The 18,752-nt window shown below is 38.2% G+C and overlaps 2 protein-coding genes across 4 annotated transcripts in view; both read right to left on the bottom strand.

Moving 5' to 3' along the window:
- LOC135519889 (G-protein coupled receptor 39-like) overlaps positions 1-13,879 on the bottom strand; it is a 57,083-nt gene extending 43,204 nt beyond the window's left edge. Inside the window, exons 1-2 of one of the 2 annotated variants that reach the window (XM_064945094.1) lie at positions 13,584-13,879; positions 12,531-13,385 (exon numbers count right to left, since the gene is read on the bottom strand). In XM_064945094.1, the coding sequence (XP_064801166.1) occupies positions 12,531-13,320 (790 nt within the window). In that variant the 5' untranslated portion in view covers positions 13,321-13,385; positions 13,584-13,879. Of the gene's footprint in view, positions 1-12,530 lie in introns of both variants that reach the window. The other variant, XM_064945093.1, reaches the window with a different exon arrangement.
- LOC135519887 (solute carrier family 35 member F5-like) overlaps positions 1-18,752 on the bottom strand; it is a 99,876-nt gene that overhangs the window by 42,112 nt on the left and 39,012 nt on the right. The window contains exon 17 of one of the 2 annotated variants that reach the window (XM_064945091.1): positions 2,502-4,948. The exons of the other annotated variant lie outside the window; for it this stretch is intronic. The gene's annotated coding sequence lies outside the window, so the exon portion shown is untranslated. Of the gene's footprint in view, positions 1-2,501; positions 4,949-18,752 lie in introns of those variants that run through there. 2 annotated transcript variants of the gene reach the window in all.

The following is an 18,752-nucleotide window of genomic DNA, read 5'->3' as shown; positions in this document are numbered from 1 at the left end:
CACTCCCACATCATATGAAGTAATGTGCCTACCTGATTTAGGGGACACAGTGTACAACAGTTGGGCGATGAGGCCAATTTAATTGTAAAATGTTTCCTTGGTGTTAAAGACATATATCAGTGAAGACCAGTGGTGGAAAAAGTACTCAAATGTCATACTTGAGAAAAAGTTAAAATACCTTAACAGAAAATGACTCAAGTAAAAGTGAAAGTTACCCAGTAAAACACAACTTGAGTAAAAGCCTGAAAGTACCTGGTATTAAATATACTCAAGTACAGTGGTAGAACAAGTACTCAATCGTCATAATTGAGTAAAAGTACAAAGTAAAAGTAAATGCTATACATCAAATTCCTTATATTAAGCAAACCAAGCGGCAAGATGTTCTTATTATTTTTAATTACGGACATACATGGGACATACACACTCCAACACTCAGAGATCATTTACAAACACAGTATTTGTGTTTCATGAGTCCACCAGATCAGAGGCAGTAGGGTTGACAAAGTGTTATATTGATAGGTGCCCTAATTCTGTCTTGGTTGAACATTTTGAATGTAATGAGTACTTTTAGGTGTCAGGGAATATGTATGGAGTAAAAAGTACCATGTTTTCTTTAGTAATATAGTGGGGTAAAAGTAAAAGTTGTAAAACATATAAATAGTAAATTAAAGTACAGACACCCCAAAAACTAAGTAAGAAGTACTTTAAAATAGTTTTACTTACACTACCATTCAAAAGTTTGGGGTCACTTAGAAATGCCCTTGTTTTTGAAAGAAACGCACATCTTTTGTCCATTTAAAATAACATCAAATTGATCAGAAATACAGTGTAGACATTGTTAATGTTGTAAATTACTATTGTAGCTGGAAACTGAATATTTGTTATGGAATATCTACACTGGTGTACAGAGGCCCATTATCAGCAACCATCACGCCTGTGTTCCAATAGCACGTTGTGTTAGCTAATCCAAGTTTATCATTTTAAAAGGCTAATTGATCATTAGAAAACCCTTTTGAAATTATTTTAGAACAGCTGAACACCCACCTTCAGGGAAGTCAACTGATGTTCAACATCTGTACCCATTCAACATAGGCTAAATTTACATAGTTATTACTTCTAAACAAAAACATTTTAGGGGGTTCTCATAGGCTTACAATACTGTTTTTGTATTATTTCTTGTCAAAGACTCCAGTCACCAAAGTCATAGACTTTTCTCTCTGTTACCGCATGGCAAGCGGTACCGGAGCGCCAAGTCTAGGTCCAAAAGGCTCCTTAACAGCTTCTATCCCCAAGTTATAAGACTGCTGGACAATTAATCAAATGGCCACCCAGATTATTTCCATTGATTTGAACAGTCGCTAAGATTAAATTTAGTTGTGATTGTTGCAAAATACCTATTTTGAATGATTACCATGGAAGTAATGGTTGAGTCTTACTCAATGGATGGCAAATGTTGCTATTTAAAAAAAAATCTAAACATTAAATTCTGTCTTGACTTTGGAAAGAGTAATAGCTACCGGGTCTGAAAAGAGTGTTTGTTGAGAACGCTGTAACACAGTTAACAAATTTCCAAATTCTTTTATTGTGATTTATTCAGCGAAGAAGCAAATGCAGTTGCATTATTTTTATAAAACCTTTGGTGGCATCCCAAAGAATCCAGGGGTCATTGACAGAATTTTAATTGATCATTATGAATGAATTTAGTGAAATTTCTAATTGATCCCAGAATGTATGACTTTGCAGTAATGAAATGTTGAAACAGCATCTTGTGGTTTTTTAGGAGATTCATACATTTGAAATAGGCAGTTGTAAGCATAGTGGTCAGACAAGCTCATATGTGAAATTTCTATTTTCTTAATTAAAGAAAATATAGGTGTAGAATATAGTATTAAATCGGTTGGTAAGAATAATTTATGCCTGTTTGAGTAGAAAGTGTACTCTTTTGCTTCAGGATTATCATCATCATGATATTAATCATCAGAGGATAACTACCTCAAAACAATGTAATTTAAATTTCCATTGGCTCAGTATGACATGATTGAGGTGCCAGTGTCCATGCTGCTTGACAAGCTGAATTATGCCTGCTCCAGTGCACAATGAGTAGGGGCTAATGGATGAAACCCCATTTCACGCCTTCGTCACTGTAATATGGCCAGCCATCCCCCTGTCCTGTCAGAACCAGAACCCGTAGGGAGGTCACCGGAGCACATACTGTACACTCAATCTGATTCTCACTCTATCCAATTTCAAAGACACAATTAAACCAGTGAAGATGTACGGGCCGACATGTAATTGAGTCCGACCCATGAAAATGGCATCTTGTTTTTACACTCCAGGCAATGAGATCATTACACCAAAGGGGCAATCAGTTATTGCTATGTTTGAGTGTGTTCACTTACTTTAAAATATAACATGAATAAAATAATAATATTGTACAAAATATACTATTCTATGATTTCACCTTTATTTAACCAGGTAGGCCAGTTGAGAACAAGGTCTCATTTACAACTGCATCCTGGCCAAGATAAAGCAAAGCAGTACCACAAAAACAACAACAGAGTTACACATGGGATAAGCAAACGTACAGTCAATAACACAATAGAAAAATCTATGTACAGCGTGTGCAAATGTAGTAAAATGATCGAGGTAAGGCAATAGTGCCATAGTGGAGAAATAATTTCAATTTAGCATTAACACTGGATTGATAGATGTGCAGATAATGATGTGCAAGTGGAGATACTGGGGTGCAAAAGAGCAACTTTTACAAAGTTTAGGATAAGGTTTCAAAAGGGCATGCAAGTCTTTAAATCAATGTGCTACTTTACATCAATGTGTCTTGTGCTAATACAGTAAAAGCATGATGAATGTTGATGGGTCAAAGACGTATAAGGTTTTCAAAGTAACAAAAAAATGAAACAGCAATTACAATTCTCTAAAATGCTTGTTTAATGTTCAATGGTGTGTCACCTATGCCCTTATATAGTTATATTCAAAAAATAAACCAATCATTAATTTTTACTGTGATTCATATGAATGTATCCTATTAAAATGTAATTCAGTATAACACTAAGTTGTTTTTTTTAATTGTAATTTTATGCCCATTTTTCATAATCACAAGGTTATATATCCATGCTTGGACTGGCAGAAATATAACTACCCAGAAAAAAAATGACATTTTATTTTGAATATCACATATTTGACGTGTCACGGGTACAACTCAATTTTCTTTTACAAAAACTATCTGAAAAAAATCTATGAAAATATCTTTCACTTCATCCTTTGAGATTTGTTTTTGTCTCTCTGAGTCAACACAAAATTATTGTATTTTAATATAAAATACTGGTGTTATACTGTATGACACTATGTTGTTACCCTGACTGACATATCACTACAACCCACTAATATTGATTAAATGTGATTCCTTCAGCAATAACAATAATGATCATATTAACTATTATTAGAAGTAGCAATAGTATTTTTCTTTTAGCTATTTTTTAAGATATAAAACTGTGAAATAAAGATAAGATGTTTAAAATGTGCAGGCTAGCTGAACTTAGATCACTTCCATACTAGAGAGAGAGAGAGAGAAATGACCTATACACCACACACAAAGAACATGGGTTTTACTATGCAACATAGTTTAACTGACACATGAGGTACAATTTAATTCACGTAGGATTAAATTATCATCAACATTTCAAACAAAGCATCAATTAAAAAACATTCCATAAACATTGGGCAAAAAAACAAACTTTGCTTAAAATCACCACGAAACAGTGGATATCTTTCTCAAAGTAATATCATGAAATTACGTCGTCAGGCATTTGAAAGAAAATACATAAAAAATGATCCCACGAACGTCAAAACAAAACATTTCTGTATTCTGAACATCAGAATATTAACCAAATCCATTGTTTGAACATCAAATGGAACTCATCAACGTTCTCAAACTGAACTCATCATTCAATAACATCTTTAAAACATGGCTTTATTTTTAGATCACTTGTGTATGTCATTTTCTTGTGTAGGCCTATGTAGTATTCTGTAGCCTAACTGGTGTATAACTTGGAATTTGGACTAATGGATCTCTGTAAACTTTTCCCAGTCAGAGTTGCAGAGTATTGAATTCCTTTGTTTTGTAGTACACGGCTCTGGTTCGGAGATTACTGCTTGGACATCCGACTTGAAGTAGTATGTGATGTCCTTAACTTGGGGCCATGCAAATGAATTATTTACTTCAGCTGCTTGTTGCATGCAACTGATTTCCATCTTCTCTCCCACAACCTTCAAAACTTGGCCGACAAATGGCTGGTAATCGTAATTGACTATTACGAACTTTCTGTTTAAGTCCTCTGGTGGTTTCACCATTGTGGATAGGCTGTCTTCTGTTTCTGCATTTTGCTTCTGAAAGTCCACCTCTGTTGGAGCATTGCACTCACAGGAGATGCATGCTCGGGGGCAGCAGGACACCTCCCGATGGTGGATCTTTCCAGGTCCTTTGCAATGATCTGGAGGATTTTTAAGGTTCCTTTGACAGCTGGCAACTCATTTGGAATAGCTTTATCAAATAGGTTAATCTCATCTTTAGAAATCCAGAAGTACTTTACACATGACTGCGTTTTCTCCAGCATGGTGTAGAGCTCCTTTGGGCTCTGGAGGTCACCGCCGTTTTTTGACAAACTCACCTGCACAACGTTTCATGGAACCACCAAACCCAACGGGTGCACCTTTTCCGTGGGACTTTTCAGAAAAATTCCACGTTACCTTTTTGAAACCCATGAGAAATGGCACCGTGCTCAGTAGGCAGAAATTATTTGCATTTCTATATTGTGTGACGGGGCCTTCACTCATGCAGTATAGTGTGGTCAGGGATGTTTTTTTCCATTCATATTATCGAAGACGGGCTTCAGAACAGCCCACATGGCACGCTCGTCACGCCGAATGGAATCTGAAATGGAGACATAGGATTGGCATTCCTGTGATGTGTACACAACACTTGTGTGTACAGTTGCCTGCTTACGACTGCCCCCAAATTGAAAATCCTGAACCTCTGTATGCAGCTTACACGCACAATTTTCTTAAAAAGTCCATGTGGATTACAACCTCATGTTCTTTAAGTGTGTCTTTTAAGTTTCGGCACTGCTCAACTTGGTGCAGCCAGTTAAACTGCAGGTACACACATGCAATTTCACCTACACAAAATAGCTACGTAAAATGCCCATCAAACTACTTCAATTCAAACTTGTACAGTCTCAATTTTTCATAAAGTTCCCCAAATGTGAAGCAGCTATTAACTAATATAATTCAAAATAAAAAAGTATCCATAATTGTGTGTGTGTGTGTAATACAATATTAACAATCCATCAGTTATACCTTAATGTTTTATTGAACTGCAGTTAACTACAGTGTAATAGTGCAACTTAATGTTAAGTGTTATCCACCCAGCTTTATATCCTATTCTGTTGCTGACAGTAGCATGAAACCATGAAAACAATACCTTGCTTTTCTTCTGGCTAGTCTTTCCTCCCTAACTGGATCTGCGTTTAATATTTTGCCTGTGCCGTGCAGCCCTCTCCTTATTAGACAACGGCATCTACAATATAAAGATAATGTGCCTTGAAATACGTTAAAATGCCATAAAATTGTTTGAAATGCTAACATTCAGTATTCATTCAACAAGTAACTATGAATTGCATGATTAAATGTTGTAAACTAGTGAAAACATGGGATAACAAAGCTACTGTCATTCAGCATAATGGGTGACATTGTGGTATAACATTTTTAATTGTATTTTTTTATTTTTCTGTTATTTTACCAGGTAAGTTGACTGAGAGCACATTCTCATTTGCAGCATCGACCTGGGGAATAGTTACAGGGTAGAGGAGGGGGATGAATGAGCCAATTGTAACAATTGAAACTTTTGTTGTGCTGAAAAAGTGTGATACTGAACAACGGATTTCAAACAAACATATTTAACAGGAAGTTCCTTGGCCACCTATATAAAGTAATGACCTATAAAGATTATCCTTACTTTTCATATTTAATATAGCTTTTTATAAAATAATAACATTAAAAGTACGTTTTCTGTGTTGTTCTGAAGGACATGTGGATGTTACTAGAGGGTGAAAAGGTGAAATCATCAAATATTTCAGAGAGATTTACTCACCTCATCACATTGATAGAGGGTCTTCAATGGGTATTATTTGTGATGTCACATGATTACCATCATGTGATATGCATGAAAATGGCATTTTACATTTGCTATATTGATTGACATTGATGAAGTGCAGAAGTCTGGGCAAAAGCTATTCAAGTTATTAAATATTTTTTAGGTGCAGTATGTCACCTATTATTCTATGTATTGTTGCAAACACGAGCACAATTATGCCATGGGTGTTCATTTATATTTTTAGGATGAATTTCTACCTTTTAAAAACACTTCTGTCATTAGAATTTTAACCCAAAAGGACATTGACAATTTAGAGGTCAATAACTCCCTTAATGTAATAGTTTGCAACACAAACATTTCTGGGTCAAAAGTGTTGAGTGATTTAATATTATATTTCTACATATTTATCTTTTTATGTTAAATGAATGGCCTTGGGACATCAAATTTAAACGTCTCGTCTTTGACCCTGATACTACAGCGCCGTGTTACAGGTAAGTGGTTAGAAATGGTAACACTGTGCCCTCAGACTCAAATCATCAGGCTGATGGCATTAGTTAATCTCTCAGATTAGTTAGTGAAAAAAACACTGTTCTAGACCTGCTGATTAATTCTTCCTGCCCCACCTTAACGGGAGGCTGATAAATTACTGAAGCTACTGGCTAAATTACAGTCATGCTAATAGAACCTTACGTAGCAAAGCCTTTTGTCATGAAAAGGGGGAGCAGATGGTACAAAGCATGACACGGGATAAATCATCTCACACAATGAACACTAGACTGGAAAATGAGGGTTTGACGAACATCTACATAATTTATATTGCAGCAAATTTGGGAGGTAGCCCAGACTAGGACTTGAACCCAGGACCAGCAATTGTTAACCAGGGACTGCTTTACAGTTTTTCCCAAAATTGCACTTTCTCCATGACACTTAATTTATTTTGACACTAGACATGTACTTAACCTTACTATGCTCCAGCAACTCACCAATGCTTCACGTCCCCAAGATGTCTCCGTACTATGGGGGACCAAGCCTTCTGCCCCCTCGCCTATGGAATGCTCTCCCTGAACATCTGAGAGCTGCTCCATCAATCAGAACTTTTAAAATGGGCCTTACAACATATTTATACAGACTGTCTTTCTTATAGTCCTACTCCTTTTAGCACCTATTCTACTACTGTAATTCTACTGTACTTCCTGTCTTGATTCTAAACGTTTTTACACTGAACAAAAATATACAAGCAACATGCAACAATTTCAAAATTGTACTGATACAGTTCATATAAGGAAATCAGTTAATTTAAATAAATTCATTAGACCCTAATCTATGGATCTCACATGACTGGGAATACAGATATGCATCTGTTGGTCACGGACACACGCCCCTACTTTTTTTTTAAGGTATCAGAAAAACAGTATCTTATGTGACCAGCATTTGCCCCATGCAGCGTGACACATCTCCTTCGCAGAGAGTTGATCAGGCTGTTGATTGTGGCCTGTGGAATGTCGTCCCACTCCTCTTCAATGGCTGTGCAAATTTGCTGGATATTGACGGGAACTGGAACACGCGGTCGTAAACGTCGATCCAGAGCACTCCAAACATACTCAATGGGTGACATGTCTGATGAGTATGCAGGCCATGGAAGAACTGGGACATTTTCAGCTTCCAGGAATTGTGTACAGATCCTTGCGACATGGGTGCCGTGCATTATCATGCTGAAAAATGAGGTGATGGCAGCGGATGAATGGCACGACAATGGGTCTCAGGATCTCGTCACAGTATCTCTGTGCATTCAAAATGCCATTGATAAAATGTTGTGTTCATTGTCCTTAGCTTATGCCTGCCCATACCATAACCCCACCATGGGGCACTCTGTTACAATGTTGACATCAGCAAACCACTCGCCCACATGGCGCCATAGACGCTGTCTGCCATCTGCCTGGTACAGTTGAAAACGGGATTGATCTGTGAAGAGCACACTTTTCCAGTGTGCCAGTGGCCATAAACGGTGAGAATTTGCCCATTAAAGTTGATTACGACGCCAAACTGCAGTCAGGTCAAGACCCTGGTGAGGACGATGAGCACGCTGATGAGCTTCCCTGAGACGGTTTCTGACAGTTTGTGCAGAAAAAAATTGGTTGTGGCTAACCAGTTTCAACCGCTTTCTGGGTGGCTGGTCTCAGATGATCCCGCAGGTGAAGAAGCCGGATGTGGATGTCCTGGGCTGGCGTGGTTATACATGGTCTGCAGTTGCGAGACCGGTTGGACATACTGCCAATTTCTTGTGTTGTGTGACGAAACGGCACATTTTAGAGTGATCTTTTAATGTCCCCAGCACAAGTTGCACCTGTGTAATGGTCATCCTGTTTAATCAGCTTCTTGATATGCCACGCCTGTCAGGTGGATGGATTATCTTGGCAAAGGAGAAATGTTCACGAACAGGGATGCAAACAAATTTGTGCACAACATCTGGGAGAAATAAGCTCTTTGTGTGTATGGAACATTTCTGTGATCTTTTATTTCAGCTCATGACATGTTGCATTTATATTTTTGTTTCGTGTATTTTATGTCATTTCTTTAAATCATTATTTATATTTTTGTCTATGTAGAGCATTGAGATATCACTGTGTTATACAAATTAAATGTATTATTATTATTTCATTCTGATTGCAAGACAAACTCAAGGATGCTATGTTGCAATACTAGCTGTTGAATACAACCACACCGCTCTGAAAACAAATACACATAATTACATATGAATCCCTTTCAAAGTGCCACTTGCCAAGTGGCAGCAGACCAGCCAGGCACTGATATTCCTACCTTGCAATCATTTGAAGGACAGCTCTTTAAGCACTGCTCAGTGAGCTGTTGTACCTTCAAGTAGTGATCACTGGTCTAGTAGTGAAATGAAGCCACGATGGCATAACCAATTATGGAGATTGTTGTTGTCTGAAAGGGCTGTGATGGTATTTAGGAATGGAGAAGCCTTAGGATGTGAATGAACAAAGTAACTAAAGAAGATACACATTTCTAAGGCGAATCCAATGATGATTTAGCATATGCCTGGTTTCTAAGCGTACATGATATGGTTAGCGTATATGCTACTGTAGGCCTATATTTTACAACTGGACATTCTGCAAATTTATATCACTTATATAACTGTTGATTTAGATGAATAATATATCATATATATGATATAATTATATTTAATATATAATAGATGACACACAGAAATGTAAAAATGCAAGGGTATGTCTGTGTCCTAAATATTAATATGTATACAGTAAAAGGTTCAAGTAGGTGGTTGAGAGGAGCAGAGTGCAGTATTGAGGAGAGATGAGGTTACACACTCAGCCAAATTCAAGTAAATCTGCCCATTTTCAATTTGATAACACAAGTACCCCCAGTGAGATCTAATGTACCATTAATAGAGTCATTTTAATCTTAATATATCATACTGTTGGGTTCTGAAAATCTGAAATATACTTATTCAGCTCACTGAGGGAGAGAGGGGAATGATTAACGTTTACACTCTGTCCGGATATATTATTGTTAGCCATCAAGGATCCTATGGGAGGAGAAGAGACACTCTGGTACAAGTCAACATGACAGCCGTGAGTTGGGGAGGAGTGAGTCAGGTCAGATGAGGTGAGGAGATATCACTAAAGTTCGGTCGAGCAAAAGAGATGCATTGTCTTTTCAGATGTGTAGGAGGAGACTCAGTATAGGAGAAAGGAGAAAATATCAGTGCTTGTGTGAATATCTCTTATGCCGCTGTATGACCCAATGGGTGAATAAACTTGGTTTAAGCTTTACTAATTGTCTGTGAAATTCTACAAGGTTCATTTAGAACCTAAAAATACATTATATTCACGTTGACTTCCGATACTCTTTGCCATGTGGTATTATTTGCTGTTGGGATAAACTATTGCCTGGAAAACCTGTAACCAATTGAGAGCAAACACTTCACATGTGCATGTTGACTTGTCTGCACGCAGCCACACAAAATAATCATTATAGTCAATGTCAAGATGGATTACAGGCCTCCAATTCTAGACCAATGTCTCTGTCAACAAATGTACAGTAAACAAGGCTTCCTGCTTCCAGCACACAAGGACTTTACATTCATTCAAGACATGAGAAAATACAATAATACGGTCCAGAACTAATGAAGAAATAACTCTGCATACTTAATGTGTATACACACTTCAATGTTGTGTGGTATTTCTTCTATCCACGTGACATCAATATAACATGGCCAACTACAGGCGTGTTCTTCATGCGAGTTCCCTTGAGATTCTCTGTGGACAGTAATGGCACAGACCACCCCAAACAGAAGACGTATGTGTGAAATCAATCCTTTGAAGGGTCATAACATTTAAAAATGGTATCGTGGAGTCAATCAGAGCTTGGGGCCGAGAGCAGCATTTCCAGTGTTAAGTAATTTTTATTTTTTTATTTCACCTTTATTTAACCAGGTAGGCTAGTTGAGAACAAGTTCTCATTTACAACTGCGACCTGGCCAAGATAAAGCATAGCAGTGTGAACAGACAGAGTTACACATAGAGTAAACAATAAACAAGTCAATAACACAGTCGAAAGAAAAAAAAGAGTCTATATACATTGTGTGCAAAAGGCAAGAGGAGGTAGACAGACTCAACACAGAGGTGGCATCACAGGTCCCAGTGTGGTGTTGTGAAAAAAAAAAACATTCAGGGGCCCATCGTTTTTCCTGATCTGGTAACCTACGCAGGTAAAACTACAGACATTATATAGTATGGCTTGACTAATCAGTTGTAAAAATGTTTAAAATGGGCTATGATAGAACCAGAGTTTTTCTTATCAGGTTACATGGATTTGAGAAAACTCCTGGCCTTGGAGAGGATGAAAAACCTGTCAAACTGCAGCAACAGTACTTATATATAGGACTAGGGGGTTTCCTATACAGACACAGAGAAAGCAACATGATAGTTCTATTGTCCTAACAGAGCTTGCTTTATGCAGATTGGCAGTGTTGTCCTGACATATGCAGCTGGAGGCCTAAAAAGAAATTGACTTACAGTCTATGTCAGCTATTGTTTTTATAGATTAATTCCAGTTAATACTTTTAGATTGAAAAAGGTAGGTAGCCTAGTCAGCCCAAGTTTGAATGTAAACCAAATGCAAACTTGAGCTGACAAAATGTTTCTTCATTCCGTTGATGCAGAGGTTCCATCTACTTTTATAGCACTCTAATTCTATAGGGTTGGTCTTTACCTCCTTGTTGTCTTTCAGGAGTAATGAGACCTTCTTTTCCAGGTAAGCACTTTTCGTTTTGCTTTCTTTTATCTCAGCAGCATTGAATTCAAACACTTTAGATGCTTTCGTGATCATGAGATTGTTCTGTTTGATTTGAGAGTTAATGTCATCAAGTGTTTTGTCTTGCTTATCAAACCTGTCTTTGAGCATGTTATCTCCAAGTCGTGTTGCATTTGAAATCTTGTCTACTTTTGGTTCATTTTCATCTCCTTCCCCGGGTTTGCCTTTATCTTTGTGTTGTGGTCTTTAATGGGGGAAACGTGAGAGGAATCCCTGCGTCTGTCTTTTGGTCCTGATGAGGAGGGGGTAGCCAGGACATAGTAGTGGTCAGATGCTTTTGCTCTGTAGCCTTAGTGTTGTTGCAATGGTTGTTGCTAGCTCCTTTGACACTAGCTTTCAGAGGACCGGATCCTGAGGAAAATGTTGACATTGACATTCTCTTCTAGGTCAATAACCAACAGTATAGTGACTAATACATATTTTTATTTACAGTATTTTGAATTGAGTGAAGTTCAGGTTGTAAAAATAAATTGAGAGACTTCGCTAACTAGCTCTTTGAAGTTTGCGTGCTTTGGTCGTCATCTTGATGAAATACCCAATGCCGGAGGAAAGTGAAGAGAGCGCCTTGAGATTTGTGCGTTGCGTCCAGCATGCACGACCTGTGATTTCCATGAATCTGATTGGTCAAGACACAGCAAAGAGCTTGCAGCAGCACTTCGATGTGAAGCACTCCAATGTGAAGGACAGAAATTGCGCTCGAGTTGTGAGTTGACAAATCATGAGGCAAATAGAAATACAAAAAAACAACACTGGCCATCTTTTTAACTCTTTGCGACAATATATTTTATTAACCTAAATCAAAATCGCCACACATTTTCCGGCGGCCCTGTCACAACAGCTACACTGTCTACCAGTTGGAACGCAATGGTGTACACGCCCTGTGTAACACAAACATGCACAAGGACACACACACATTGTGGCCACCAGTTGGCTAAACAAAATGTATCATCATCATTTCAAAATTGCAATTAGATATTTTAGGTAGAATGTAAAAGTGTCAACTTACCTAGAAAAAGGATGGTTTGCTTCTTGGCGGCTTTGACCCTGGCACTCTCGTGTTTTGGCTTGTCCTCAACTCCGTTGACCCCTCTTCCTATGGGCCCCATGGTTTTCTGAAGGACCAGGATCATGGCCCGACACATGACCCCCACGCTGACCAGCACCACCATGTACACAATGAACGCCACAAAGATACTGGCCCTGTACATTCCCCACTGGTTTCTCAGGTTGGTGCAGAACGTCAGGTTCTGGACGGGCATGATGGCTCGCTCTGGGACATAGCCCTCCATTCCTGTGACGAACAGCAGCGGGAGGGCTACGAACACGGACGTGACCCAGGCGAGAGCGATGAGACTCCCCGTTGTTCGCTCTCTGCCCAGGGCCTTGAAGCGAAACGGGTGGCAAATGGCAATGTAGCGTTCAAAGCTGAGCGTCGCCACGTTCAAGATGGTGGCGTAACTGCAGGCCTCGAACAGGAAGTTGTAGATCTTGCAGGAAGCGTCACCCGAGGCTGAGGTAAAGGGGAACCACGTGGCACTGTAGAGCTCTACGGGCATTCCTATGAGGAGGACCAAAAGGTCTGAACATGCCAGGCTCACCATGTGGTCCGTCACATACTTTTGCAGGTAGCCATTCTGCCGCAGCACCTGTGTCACCCGAATAGTGATTCCATTACCCACGATGCCTGTGAGCAGGATGAGGCTGTACAGGATAGTGAGGAAGACTTTGATGGCATAGTTGGGCTCCAGCTCCTTCCAGTCTTTCTCCTCGGCTATCTCGGCCTCCCCCTCATTCATGGTTACTGAGTTTCGATTTCCAGATATAGATTTTTTCCTAGCGTATCAGTTCAGCAGGGCAGAGTCTGTAATAGAGCCCAGAGGAAATCCAAACAGCCAGGGAGAGATATATTTTTCAGAGATAAAATAATATATTTCTGACACCCTCGTCCAAAACCGTGGTTAACTCTAAAAGTAGATTAACTTAACACCTCTTTGTTTGACCTCTTTGTTGCCCAGATAAGCCATATCACAGAAGAATATTAGGATCCTATTAGACATACCAGAAAGTTTCTTCTTCGTTTTAGCTTCTTTGAAACACACGGCTCAGCGTGGCAGGAATATCCATTACTGGCCTGAAGTCTGAGTTTTGTACCATCGACCGTCCATTACAGTTCTTCATCCAGAAAGTATTGGATTTACTCCTTTGCTTGTGCCATGCTTCAAGCTGCACCCTGACAGCAGGCACTGATTTTCTCCTATCTCCTCTCTCCTACGAGTTAAAAATTAAACTTCAGAGCAAGGGAGAGAGAGAGAGAGCACGGCCCTGTTCTGTTATCACTACTCAAGTGCAGTATGAACCCTGGCTAAACTTCAGGGACAAGGGTGATTGTGTGTAGGCGGGACCAAGGGTTACTACACATTACTTTAGTCTTACAGAGGTGTGGCCCTTCCCGAATATTATCAACTCCCATTTGGATGAATATAATACTTGCCAGAACTAAAAAAATGTAACTTTGCTACATGGCACATTTATTCAAACACTATTCTTAGGCTTATTTACACAAATTAAAACTATTTCAGAGTATACAAATTACTTTTGACACTCTTCCACATGCTTTCTAAGAAAACAGAAGTGGTGAAATAACTTCACTGTGTAGGATGAATGTAACAAAAGACATACCGGTACATGGAAGTTCAAAAGTTCGAATGGAGGAAGTTGTATTGAAATTAGCCAGACATGACTGAATTAAAGTGCATACATTTTCTATTGAGGCCGTATCAAGTGCATATCATTTGACATTAACAATGAGCTGGCTCCAGACAGGAAGTAAATCAAACAAATACTAACACTTTGATTTAAGACAGGAAAAGTGACTGTATCCATTCTATGAAAACTTGGCCTGCAATTCGCTGATTTCACATAAGCATATTCCACAACAATTTGAGGTGGGTAAAGTTATAAAGCAGGTTTTACAAATCTGATTACAGCACAGACTTGATTGGTTGAGTGCCAATCTCGGTATCCTCAAAAGCTCTCAGGCAGATAAAGCATGATAACCCAGGCCTATCTGCATGACAAAGCGTTGTCAGACAGGTGCACTCTCAACAGCGAAGCTAGCTAAATCAATTTGGTTTGTTTACAATAATTACCCTACCTCTTCATTTTCATCCCTTTTATATTTTCCTAATGATCTATCATTATGTTCTGTAATTGCCCTGATTGTAAATGTCTCTGTAAAACTGATATTTGAATGTTGTATAAGACGAGATGCTGACGTGCGTTTGACAAAACAGCTGAACTGAGTGCATGATGAATCACGAAAGAAATGTATCTCTGCAAGTAATGTACAATTTACATTTACATTTTACATTTAAGTCATTTGGCAGACGCTCTTATCCAGAGCGACTTACAAATTGGTGAATTCACCTTATGGCATCCAGTGGAACAGCCACTTTACAATAGTGCATCTAAATCATTTAAGGGGGGTGAGAAGGATTACTTTATCCTATCCTAGGTATTCCTTAAAGAGGAATAGTAATAGTACAATGGGCAGAACACAGAGAGACAGGTATGACATTTCCCAATGTCAGCTTATGAGGATAGGTGAGAGCTTTATCCTCTCATGAGCCTCTCACAATTATGGTCCAATTCCATTACTACAATTCATGCCAGCTGAATTTGGATATGGAATTTGTCCATGTAACTGCAATTATCTTCAATGACGAGACAGATTGGATCCAAACCAGAAATGTATTTGGAAGCCATATATTCAAGACAATCTGCTGACGTAATTTCACTGCTACCTTCTGTCTTCATCTTTTGTAGCTAGTAGAAATATACATTCTATAAACAGGAATGTGGTTTCTAATTAGTGTTGTCATAAACACCAATGATCATACAATGCAAGAGTTGATCTATTGTTTTTCCTCTGTACCAGTTTCTGACTCGTAAGTTGGTCTTAAAAAGTCTCAAATGTTTTTGGCAAGATTTCTTGGACTTAAATTGAAAATAGCTTATTGTGGGTCAATGTAATGATGTACAGTAGATTACACTGTACATACTATACTAAAAACAACACTCATACTATCACTATTATTTGGGGAGGCAGGTAAGCCTAGTGGTTAGAGCGTTGGACTAGTAGCCAGAAGGTTGCAAGATCAAATCCCCAAGCTGACAAGGTAAAAATATGTTGTTCTGCCCCTGAACAAAGCAGTTAACCCACTGTTTCTAGGCCATAATTGAAAATAAGAATTTGTTCTTAACTGACTTGCCTAGTTAAATAAACAATAACATTATATTAGTCTTTCAGGATGGAAAACCATTGTACAATTCAATTGTGTAGGCCATAGAGAAGTCTGAAAAATGAATACAACTGTTAAGAGATGGTGTTAGGTGGAGATCTGCTCCCCTGATTTGGCCTTTGGCCTTCTCAGGCTGAATTAAAAACACTATCTGGCCAAATGAACGACCATGAACATACTGCTATCTTCCAACCTAATCAGGGAGCAGAGAGGAAGAGGATTCACTGAATACAACACAATATCTGAACTGTAAACCAGAAGTCGTTTAGCCTTGGGTCTTTTGTAGGTAGTTCTTTGACCAATAACAGAGATACAGAACGAAATTATAAAGTGTGAACCAACACAAACCTTAGCTAACAAATCCTAGGTAACCTGAGCCCTACACAACAAATCATGTTTGAGGAGAACTTTGGTCAACTCTGAGTTCAACTCAGGATAACCGGTACCACGAATGTGGCTCACCTTTAAGCCAGGTACATTTCTATGGCAACAAATCCTTCAGAACGATCCTGAATGAAGTCTCTGAGCCTAGAAATGAGGAAAAATGAAATCAGACTCCCTCCCTCTTGCAAAGATTGCGTCATCATCCCCTTCATTTGAGGAAGACGACTGATAAAATATTTTCTTTAATATTTTTGTGTTAAAAAATAGTCATGTTAAAACACCTATCACATTACAAATGTAGTAATGACAGAATACATTTGAAACTTCAGATAGTAAAACTTTTGGATAACTAAATACAATGATTGCATATAGTTCGGAGTGGGAAAAAAAAGCAGCTTGTGTATTGATAAGCACACCAAAAACGACATTAACGATAAATAATCAAATAAAGATGGCACTTCTAAAAGCCTATTTCACATCAAAGCCTGCTGAACTTCCAAAATAACTTTTATTTTGACTTCAGCACAAATTAAAATGTGACACTGACCCGCCTATGGATTGATGTTCCAGCATTGTCTCAAAAAAGAGTTTGGCGTTTGACTCGCCATGTGCGAGAAGCACATGCAGGTACAAGCTTGCTAGGGTTACCGGCAGGCAGACGAGCAATATCCACCTGCATATTATGGATGAGGCCTGAGCTGGAATGTTTAGCTAACTGAAGCTGGCTAGCTTTATAAGTAAATCTAGCTTGCTTCGTAGTATACCACTCGGCCCTGTGGTGAGTACATGTTGTTTGAAGCACAGTAGACCAACATAGCTACAGAAAAGTGGCAGGTTTTGAAGCTATGTGCTGGAAAATCTTGGTAGTGCACAGTTAGGGCTGTGGTGCTCATTTGAATTTCATGGCTTTTTCAGCTTTTAACCAGCTTTAACTTTTTTTGTGATGTTATTGAAAAGATTTTAAGATAAAAATAGTAAACTAGATGGCAAAAAAAGTATCTTAACTGAGGGAGAAAGTGGGGATAAAAGGACAAACCTTATGAAAAAGCACTATAGCATTCCTATAAGAAACTGTACGTTTTTATAATACCCTATAGTTAGCTTATAGTATACTAAGATATATTATTTTGGTATGAAAATAATATAGAATGATTATAGGAGTCTCTATAGTATGTATTTTTGACCTATAATGACTTAAAAAATATCCAATAAGATTTCAATAGTATAAATGTTATGCAGCATCTCTATAGTATTCTTAATTTAAATAGCATTCCTGTATTATTTTCCATATAATTCCACTGAAGTTATTGAAAGAATTCCTACAGGCTATTCCCGTCGGGTTTGTTATAGTATTCTAATTGAAGTGATGAATATTATCCAAGAAAAAACATTTCCTGCAAGCAAAAAAAGAAAGCCAACCAATATTTATTTTATATTCCAACATGGGTATAGCCAGGTTACTTTTAAAGTAGTGTGGATTTTTGGGATGGATACTTTCAATACATTACATCAATTAAAAACATGTTGCATCTTAGTAAAAACCAGACAAGTAATATTAATGTTAATGTATTTAAAAAAATATATATATATCTATTCAACTGAACATGTTAACCACATGTTAACCACAATCCAATATAATAAGTGATGGCCTTGCATCACTGATGTATGTCCCTGGTAAGTTATCAATGAGTGATACTATTAGAAAACACAGATTCAATGACATTCAACACACATTCTGTGATCTCCAAATATTGCCCAATTCCAGTGAAACTAAATGCATGCGTTTTAACTGGAAGCTGCACGTCCCTAACATATCTTCACACTGGATGGACCTGAATTAAAGTACATTGGCCAGGTCACCACTGCAAATGAGAATCAGCTCTCATTATTAATCAGCACAATAACATCAACCAGCTCTTTAAAAAACACCCATAACTAATCTCTCTCATAAGTGTTTGGCAGAGGGACAAGCCATCCATCCACATAAATACATTTACACTTGATATCTTCGAAAGAAAAAGCTTTTTTTTTCACACACATTTTTTTTAACGAGATGCCTAGAATGCTGTTGATGAACAAACGGTCTGCTTGAATTACATGTGGTTGAACCACAACAATGGGAATAGGTTTGTTTGACAAAGCAGCTTGTTTGACAAATGCAATTCAGTCTAACAAAGAAAAAGAACAGCAGTTGTGCAAAACATCCATTTTTTAACACGACTGAGGTATTATACTTTTTTTTTTCTCTGAAATGTTGTAGTTAGTTGGGTCATAAACAATCTGTTCATAAATGAATCAACCGTATGACTCCACAGGTTGAGACGGGACAGATCCTGTAATTAGTTCTTCCACAGCGAGTTTTACAGAAGCTGATCACTTATATGCAGTGATTGCGGTATTCTTGTCATTTCCGTTGGCGGCTTGAGATTTAGCAGTGTGTCTAATTCTGTAATTTGTCGACCTATGTACCATGGATTCAAACAGTTGCACGGTGTCCAACCAAAGAGACAGAAGTTGTCGAGTTATGCCGAGAACAGAATGCA

The sequence above is a fragment of the Oncorhynchus masou genome, chromosome 29 (genome assembly GCF_036934945.1).
Source record: "Oncorhynchus masou masou isolate Uvic2021 chromosome 29, UVic_Omas_1.1, whole genome shotgun sequence".
Taxonomy (NCBI): domain Eukaryota; kingdom Metazoa; phylum Chordata; class Actinopteri; order Salmoniformes; family Salmonidae; genus Oncorhynchus; species Oncorhynchus masou.
Note: the sequence above shows the minus strand (reverse complement) of the source record. Positions and strands in the feature narration are given on the sequence as shown.